Genomic DNA, 9,933 nt, shown 5'->3' on the forward strand with positions numbered 1-9,933 from the left:
CCTCCCTCTTCCCTCCCTCTTCTCTCTCTCTCTCTCTGTTTAGGTTTAGGTTTACTTTCTGTTTGTTCAGGTTTAGCCGACAGGAGGAAGAAGAAGAAGATGAAAAATTGACATTTAGTTTAGGTTTACTTTCTGTTTGTTTAGGTTTAGCCGACATTTAAACTAGGGATTTTTTAGACATGAAAGAAAACTGAAAGGGGTGATCGATTAGTAACTGATTGTTAATTTCCAATCCAATCCAACCCTAGCTAGGGGTGATCAATTGTGAAGCTACAAGCTTATAAATTGATTTGATCCACGTGCCTCTGTTACTGTTATTTTGAACGACGATTGATTCTTCAGCTCATTTGGGGTCATTGTGGTTTTCATTCAAATTGGCTTGCTGGAAACATATGATGTCCATGTAATCTTGTGGCTAATTTCAGATTTAAAAAGGAAAACCATAGCCTAGCATTAAGTGAAACTGTGAAAGCTAAAACAAACAGTTCGACACACAACCGTGCTGAAGTTACCTTGTACCACAAGTGCAGAAAATAGAGAATGGCAGTACTATGAAGGAAACACAAAGGAAAGGAACAACAAAGAGACTAATTGCCTTAGCGCTTCCCTCCTCCCACTGCGATAAATACTTTGAGAGGTAACACAGGCACTATGCCAATTTCATTAAGAAGGAAAATGGAAAACAATTTACCAGGGCGATGCACTCCAGTCATTATCCTGTCTCTTAGACTGCTTGTGTTAGTAATGTTTTTTTGCATGGATTCCAAGATGATTGCCTGATTGCCCTATCCCCTTGTTATTTGAACATGAGCGACGTGCATACCAAGCCTATTGCCACTTATAGTATATATTGCATCTTGCCTCTAATGGCACTAATACTTGTGGGGTGCCAATTACTATGCTCTGTTTTTCCAACATTTTCAGTTTTCTTTCATGTCTAAAACATCCCTAGTTTTTCAACATTTATTTAGATTACTATGCTCTGTTTTTCAACATTTTTAGTTTTCTTTCATGTCTAAAAACTCCCTAGTTTTGAAGGGTGCCAATTGCCATTGCCAACTAACCTACGAAATTAATTAAGTGTTGCTGATGTTGTTGAGCACAAGTGCATTGCTTTTTTTCTCAGTTTTCTTTCATGTCTAAAAACTTGGCTCTGTTCCAACTATTGCCAACTAACCTACCAAATTAATTAATTGTAGTTGATTATCTTCTGCTCAAAACTTCTGCTGCTGTAATGTTATATGATAATGTTGTAAGGGTAGTAATTGGTCTCTTCTGCTGCTTATCAGAGATGGGGGCAGGCCGCCACCGCAGGCTACGCTCTGCCACACCGGAGTACGACTTGGAAGGTTTAGAGTTCTTCACGATCATACTTGAGAATTCCTTCAAGAGGCAGGTATATAAAAGGAGAGATCTCCCCTTCACCCATCTCTTCATCATAACTCTGTTGTTTGCTACATCACTCCTTGACCCGCGTTGCAGAGGCTGCCTGACACTTTTATGGAGATGCTGGACGGCCATCGGCCAAAGAATGTGAAGCTGCGACAGGCCGGCAGCGGGCTTCGCAGGCTTTGCGACGTGGAGGTGGTGACCAGGAACGACCACATGTACCTGTGTTGTGGCTGGGAGCAGTTCGTCCGTGCCTACGACCTGAGGCACGGGTACTTCCTTGTCTTCAGGTACGACGGCGATGACATGCTCACCATGAAGGTGTTCAACACGACTATGTGCCGCATGCACTACTAGGGCGATGACGATGCCAGTATGCTCTGCCTCTTCTTCCTGTCCATTTGGCTTTGTCTCACACTGCTTGTTAAAAAAACTTTGTTGCATTTGGTCAGGCAATCAGAGCAGCGGCAGCGACTCTGGCTACAGCAAAAGCAGCAGCGACTCTGGCTACAGCGAAAGCAGCAGCGAGGATGATCCGGAATGGAGTGGGGAAGAAGAGGAGCAGAGTGGGGATGAGGAGGTGCAGCCTATTCTGTCTGACGATGACCTGGCGATGGTGGTGGCTGACGATGGCCAAGCGATGGTGGTGGCTGAGGATGACCTAGCGATGGTGCTGCCTGAAGATGGCCTCGCGATGGTGGTGGTGCCTGACAATGACCTTGCGATGGTGGTGGCGCCGGCGATCCCACAGGCGGGCGACATGACCATGCCAATTGTGGTAGAAGAGTACATCCCACTGCCTCGCCGCTCTAAGCGCATCAGGATGATGAAGGAGAAGGAGAAGGAGAAGAAGGAGGAGTGAACTATGTCAGGTACGTCAGATCTCCAAAATGATCTATACTTAGCTTTGTTTCCTCCGAAATAACCTAAGTTAGCTCTAATATGCTAAGTTATCTCTAATATGCTTAGTTACCTAGGTTTCCTCAATAATGACATACACTTGGCTTACTTATGAAAAAATGGCATAATTAGCTTACTTAGGTTTGAAATGGCATAACAATCTTGGTAACCTCATATATGTCATATAGTTAGCTTATTTTCCTCGAAAATGACATAATAAGCCTAAGTAGCTCCAAAATGATCAATTTTACCTAAGTTGGCTCCAAAATGACCTAACTTAGCCCTAAGTTAGCTCTAAAATGCTAAATTAGCTCTAATATGCTTAGTTACCTGGGTTAGCTCAAGAAAGACCTATACTTAGCTTACTTCTGTCAAAAATGGCATAATATGCTTAGTTAACTCAAAATGGCATAAGTTTTCCTAGGTTAGCTCCCAAATGACCAAGTTTAGCTAGGTTAGCTCCAATATGATCCATTTTACCTAGGTTAGCTCCAAAATGACCTATTTACCTAGCTTAGCTCTAAAATGACCTACACACTTAGCATTTTTACCTAGCTTACTTAGAAGAAGAAGAAGATAAAGAAGAGGAGAGGAGAAAAAGAAAGAGAAGATAAATTCTTCTTCTTCTTTTTCTTCTTCCTTTTATTCTTTTTCTTCTAGCTAGTCTTCTTCTTGTTCTTCTTCTTCTAACTTTCATCTTTCACAATTTGCAGATTTGCTTTAGATGAGGAAGCTAGCATTGATGGAGTGTACTCTTCTCCTTGTGCTTCCTTTTTGTTTATGGAAACTTGTTTTGGATATGTACGTATATATGTATATGTTGTTGGAAACTTCTTTTGGATATGTATGTATATACGGATATGTTGTTGGAAACTTGTATGTTTCTTATGTTGTTGGAAACTTATTGTTGGTATGCTTGTTGAAACTCTTTTGAAATGTATGTATATATATATATGAAATTCTGTCAAATTGAATGAATTTAAGAAAAAACCGGGGCTATACAGGCACTTTGCCATCAGCTGGCAGACGGCAAAGAGCTTTGCCATCAGCCAGCTGACGGCAAAGCTGCCACGTGGCAGCTACCTGTGCAACCTGGGGGGCCTATATGGTTTCTTTGTCATCTGCCGCCAGACGGCAAAGAACTTTGCCTCTTTGCCGTCTGCCAGCAGATGGCAAAGCGCACCATTAACCCCCTAACAGCCATAAGCTGCCACGTGTGCCATCCAGGTCCTTTGTCGTCTGCCGGTGGACGACAAAGACCATTTCGTCCTTGTCGACCGCCAGCAGACGGCAAAGAGCCCTTCGCCGTAGCCTATTCAGCCGGACCTGTTGCCGTCTGCTGGCTGATGGCAAAGGCCTTTGCTGTCCGCCAAGCGTGCCTTTGCTGTCAGCCATGGCAGACGGCAAAGTGCCTGATTCCTATAGTGAGAACACCATTTTCAAGTAGGGGACTACAGTGGGTTGCAGGAGAGTGGACCACTGAAAGGAGGTGAGAAAGGTGATGAAGATGTTGGTGAAGACAACGACGTTGATGAAGACGATCGCTATGATGATGGTTCCCCCGGCGGCTCTCCGACGCCAACCGGAGAGAGGGAGAGAGGTTTCCCCTCCGACTTCCTCCTCCATGGCCTCCTCTCTAAATGGGGAGAGGTTCTCCTCTCTCGTACTTGGCCACCATGGCTCCTGGTGGGGAGAGAGCCCCTCCAAGATTGGATCTCTCTATTCTTTTTCTCTCTGTTTTTGGTACTATTTTCTAACCGAACACCGTTTCTTTTATAGCTGAAGATCTATAACTTCGGTCGGGCTGGAATTTTAAGGGGATTATTTCAATAAAATTAGATTTCTTTCCGCGAAAGAAGGGCTCCAACTGACATCCACAGCACCCACACGGGCCCACGACGCGACCAGGGGGTGACCTTGCCACCTGGCCATGTGGGGCCCTCGGGCACCGTCTCGCGTTGATTCCTTTGCCCAAAACTCGCATATATTCCAGAAAAAACATATTAAATTGTGGGTGTATTTTGACCTTCCTAGATATTGATTTTCTGCAAAACAAAAACATGCAGAAGACAACAACCCACATTGGACACTAGGTTAATAAGTTAGTCCAGAAAAATAATATTAAACTGCACAAAAACCATATATAATTGATGATAATATATCATGAATACTTAAAAAAAATTATAGATACATTGGAGACGTATCAGCCTTTACCACGAGCAAAACAAGAGCAACACCGGGATGCCATTAGTGCTAGAGTACTTCAGTAACTTGATTATTGACTCTAGTGCAAGCGGGAGATTGTTGTAAATATGCCCTATAGGCAATAATAAATGTATAATTATATTTCTATGTTCATAATTAAAGTTTATATTTCTGTGTTATAATTGTATTGGTTCTTGAATACGTAATTCGGAGGAAAGCCAAATACATGTGTGAAAATATAAACACCAATATGATCCCTAGTCATGTCTCTAAGACTAGCTCAAGTATTGATGACGATCTTGTTTTACTAAAGCATTGTTATAGTAAGAAGGATGCTATCAATAATGAGAACACATTGTTATTGAAACAATGGTGTTGGATAAACCCAACTTATGAATTACTGAGAGATAGTATCGTTGTTATGTTGTCGTTATTTTCATATAATATGTCACCGTTTACTTAGTTCCTTAGACCATGAGAATATCGTATGCCAACATACTGGATGGTTACTTTGGGGATTATAGAACGTCAGTCCATAACTCGATGTGAATAAAAGTAACTTACGGGTATATCGGAAACATATGTCTTGGTGATGATAATTCAAGACTGGGATTTGCTCTGTTGACGATGGAGGCATACTCTCTGGGCTCATTCGGTGTTACAGTATCATTATCGTCTCACCACACATATGGTGGGCATCACAGGGATACGGAAACACATACACGAGTAAAGAGAACAAAATTGATAACGAGGATAATGGGTATAGAGATCAAGGACTTGATCATGGGGATACCGATATTATCTCACCTCGGGTTTTGTATCATAGCATGCAGCAAATGGAATGGTATCGGGAATAAAAGGTTCGTTGGAGAACTTCGCGAACATGCGGGAGTAACAAGGGTATCCACATCCCACAGTTAACTATTAACCGAAAAGGGTTCTGCGTCATGTCTGCTTATTTCCCAACTTGTAGTGTCATAGGCTTAACGACTAGTAGCCATTATAATGCGAGAAATGAGAATGAATAAATGAGCACCAAAAAAAATTTGGGTGGTTCTGGAAGGATTCCGCAAATTTTGGAAAGGTATAACATGATTTCGGAAAGTCTGAGATCTATATATGGGAAGTTTTCAGGGGTCTAGGAATGTATTCTGGAGACATCCTAAAAATCTGGGATTTTATATAGGTGAAATTTTTGTGAAGGTTCGCCATGCAATGACAACCTATGTTTTTAAGGCGGTAAGGCGACCTAAGGCGCTGGGGGGCGCCTTATCGCCTAGGCGACGCCTAAGCGCCTAAGGCGGGCATATTTGTAAGGCGCTGGGGGGCGCCTTATCGCCTAAGCGTCGCCTAAGCGTCCAAGGCGGGACGCCTTAAAAACAATGATGACAACTCCTAGTGGGCTCACATGGGGCACCACCTCCATAAGGAAGGTCTTGACCGAATTGGGGAGGAGGAGGAATCCCCCTCCACCTCCTGGCCGAATCCTAATTGGAGTGTAGGTCCAATTTGGCACCCCGCTTCCCTCTCTCCCAACTATATATATGTGGGGAGAGACCCCCTAGAGGCACACGAATCCTAAGGGGATCTCTCCCACATAGCTCCACGCTCTCCCGGTCAAATTAGCCTAAGTGTTCGGGCTCCTAATTACAGATTGTAATCCTTGTCTAATAGATATTTAATTGCTAGAGAAACTTTTGATCTAATCATCAAATATCATGACAGTACAAAGAACACGAGAAGTAACAAAAGTTAAATCCATGTCCGTAGACCACCTAGCGATGACTACTTCCCCGGAGCGAGCCGAAGGCGCACCACCGTCATTGCCCCTCCCTCACTAGAGCCGCGCAAACCTTGTTGTAGTAGACAACCGAGAAGTCGTCGTGCTAAGGCCCCAAAGGACCAGCGCACCAGAATAGCAACCGCCACAACTGAAGAGAAGTGTAGATGAAAAGCTCCAACCTGTAGACACGAGAACACACATGAACAAAGAACCAGATCCATGCCGATCCAACCAAGACAAACATCGATCAAATCCCTTGAGATCCGGCGGAGACAAACCTCCGCATGACCTCCGACAATGTGAGACACACCGCCATCGCCGAGATAGGGGCTAGGCGGAGAGAACCTTATTCCATCTTCAGGAAGTCACCACCGTCTTGCCTTCCTAGGCAGGACACAAATTCTAAATAGACTCAAAACAATCACCTAAAAATTAAGCATGAGCCATCCTGTGAACAAGGGCCGGGTAGCATTTTCATGTGACTAACAACACATAAAAAATTGTCTTGATTTTATTGAAATTTCAAAAAATATTTTTGGGCCCAGGAGCATGTGCTCCCGGGAGCCAAAATGAATTTATGTTAGACTCCTCATTAGATGAGAAGCATCACTGGGCTTTCTCTCTCTCTCTGTAGTTTTCTCGGAGATCTTCTTCCTCAACGTTGAAGCTATGTCGGACTACTGCTATGGAACACATGGATACCTCAGAGGGGTCGTTTTCTTCGACTCTCTTCTCAGAGAATATTCTCGCGACTGGGAGGTATAATCTAGCTGCAGGAATTGTAGCGCTTCACCGACTTCTTCACTACTTCCTACTATACTCGTGGTGAGTTTGATTGTTACCGTCATCTTCATAGTGTTCCTCGGTGTGATCGCATAGCATAATTTTTTGTTGCATAGCACATTCGAGGTTTAGAGGATGCGGTTGAATAACTGGCTCCGGTATTCGTGTCCGGGGACAGAAATTGTATTCGCTTTAGGGCTTCGCGTTGGAGATGCCCTAACCTTAGTCTTTTAAAAGAGTTATTATGTTCAACATGCTAGCATTAAAAACACTCGTAACTGACGTTGGTAATGTGGGTCAAACTCCTGAACTCCCTCCTTTCCGAAATGTTTCGCCGGATAAAAGAACGAAAAACTAATGCCCACACGTGTGATATCTTGCACATCACGCACACGCCTCCATTACCACTCATTTTGCCACGTCAAAACAGATGACATCAGCAGGAATCTTTTTGGTTTTCGGCTTCAAAATGTTTTATCTCCTAATTAAAAAATCCAATTAAAAGTCCGTTTTCACCATTAAATCCGTCTCGACGAGATCTTCAAACTAGATCCCATGTTGATATGTTTCGACCAAAATTTTTTTTGCCCAAAAGTTGCCATGATGTTTACACTGTAGTTGCCATAGTGCTTAAACTAAAATTGCCATGTGGCAATTTTAGTTTGTACAACATGGCAATTTTAGTATTTTGTTGATGGCAATTCCTGTACTTTGACCATGAAAATTATTTTTTGTATGAACCATGGAAATTTTAAGTGCATGTATCATGTTAATTTTAGTTTATGGTTCATGGCAAGTCTAGTTTCTTAATTCCCCGTTTTATAATATGTCAAAATTTACTTTTAAATATATTAGAAAATAGCTGAAACATATCAACTTTAGTGTAAACATCATGGCAATTCATGTGCAATAGACATGGCACCTTTTAACCCAAAAAAATTCGTCGAAATATATTGATATGAGATGTAGTTTAGAAGATCTCGTCGCGAGGGATTTAATGGTGAAAACGGATCTTCAATCGGATTTTTTATTCAAGAGATAAAACATTTTAAAAATTGAAAATCCAAAAAAAGTTTGTGTGTATTAGAGCGTGTGGACAGGTTTCGCTTCCACCACACGTGTGGGTGTTAGCGTTGTCCTAAAAGAAAGACTTTGCAGTTATTATTGACTTGCCGGAAAACGGTATGATTCCTCTTGTGTTTTTTATAGAAATTTTTTAGTCTTGTTCGATTGACACATAAATGACCTCAACCAACCTATAGACAATTGGGTCGCAGGACACAAGTGAGCAAAGTTTGAGAGCTTACAAAATTCATGACTTATTCGAGCCTCCTCGAAAAACAAAACAAAATGGAAGTCTGTAGGATGATTCCAAGTCCTTTTGCACACATCTTATGAACAAACTCTGTTTCTTTGCCATTTTTGTTTCCCAAAGGGAAGTATACAATACTACTAGATGGCATGGGGACATATATGGCGAGAATAAACACGAAACAAATCACTCGCACACATACATGGCGAGAGCTAACTAATTAACGGCACGGCGTGAACGGAGGTTCAAAGCCAGAGGGCTCCTGCCTGCTTCAAGACCGGCACGAGCTTGCCGGCCATGTGCATGGCCATGAGGCTGTCCAGCCCGCCCAGCAGCCTGCCCCCGATGAACACCACAGGGAAGGCGACTTCGGTGGCCACCTTGGTGCTGTTGTCCTTGGGCCAGAGCGCGAAGACGAGCGCCGCCGGGTCGGCGTCGTCGCTGACCTCCAGCACGGCCGGGTTCGCGCCCTGCCCCAGGAGCAGGCACGGGGCCACGTGCGCCATGCAGCACTCCCGCCGCCCCACCACCACAACCGGCTTCGCCTGCACCGTCCTCCGCACGTCGTCGGTGCTGCTGATCATGGCAGGGCCGTCGCCGTCAGCCACGGTGCCGGCGCCTTGGCTTGCTGCATGTGGTCCGTCGTTCCTGCGTTCGTGCGCTTGAATTTGACGAGCAGTACTGAGGTGTGGGGGAGGGAGGTGGATATGTGGAGGTCAGAAATATGGGTTGGGGTTAGGACAGAGTGCATAGAGCCATGGGACGTTAGGTCAGCTTCCTTGTCCTGGCGTGCCACATGGCACATGCATAGAGTTTTACCCCCCTTATTCCTTAATATTGTATTAAAAAATATTGGAAACATCGGATACAACGCTTGTACGCAAGCAAATACACAGTATCACACATACCCACTCACTAAAAATTAGTAATACATCAGAGACACGCATGAGTTTCCTTGTAGATAGATACGTCTATCGAACATACATGACGTAAATGCATTCCACTCTACGGAGCCAAAAAAAAAAAGATAACAAGTGAATGAGCATATCATATCTTTTCTTAGAAGAAAAGAAATATCTATGCGATCCAGTTGTACGAGTATAAGGTCAGCAGACTGTTGCCGTCACGTATACCACGTACGAGTTAATTAGCGGACGTCACTTCCAACATCATCACTTGAAAACGAAGGTGTCGCCGGTTACATCACTTCCGTTTTTAGGTGGTACAGTAGACTGGACTACTGGAGTACATAGTGACTTCGTTCCTTTGGTGCTATCGATCTAATGGTCGCCAGCTATGCCAAGAAACGCGTTCATAACCGCTTGGCTCTAATGTTTTAATTTCGTGGAGGGATCATCTTTACTTTCGGTCAACTTGGAGTCTTGGTCCCCCGCAAAAAAAAAAAACTTGGAGTCTTGGTCGAAAGGCAGCCAACAACCTAAAAACTTTCGTATCATTCCTCATTGCTGACGTTAACACACAGTGTTTGGTGCTAAGTTTATGCTTAGTTTTGTAGGAGTATATTATAAATAGCGGGAGATGGTTACGGTGTTGGTTTATC

The 9,933-nt window shown here is 43.5% G+C and overlaps 1 protein-coding gene across 1 annotated transcript; it reads right to left on the minus strand.

Moving 5' to 3' along the window:
• Window positions 1–8,492: 8,492 nt before the first annotated feature.
• On the minus strand, window positions 8,493–9,092 carry LOC123074385 (monothiol glutaredoxin-S3). The gene has a single exon (XM_044497248.1). It carries the CDS (start codon window positions 8,954–8,956, stop codon window positions 8,618–8,620), a length of 339 nt encoding a protein of 112 aa, XP_044353183.1. The 5' UTR covers window positions 8,957–9,092; the 3' UTR covers window positions 8,493–8,617.
• Window positions 9,093–9,933: the final 841 nt, after the last annotated feature.

The sequence above is a fragment of the Triticum aestivum genome, chromosome 3D, assembly GCF_018294505.1.
Source record: "Triticum aestivum cultivar Chinese Spring chromosome 3D, IWGSC CS RefSeq v2.1, whole genome shotgun sequence".
Classification (NCBI taxonomy): Eukaryota; Viridiplantae; Streptophyta; class Magnoliopsida; order Poales; family Poaceae; genus Triticum; species Triticum aestivum.

Excerpts from the sequence above, each read along its gene's own strand:
- LOC123074385 (XM_044497248.1), bottom strand. The coding sequence starts at position 8,956 with ATGATCAGCAGCACCGACGACGTGCGGAGGACGGTGCAGGCGAAGCCG.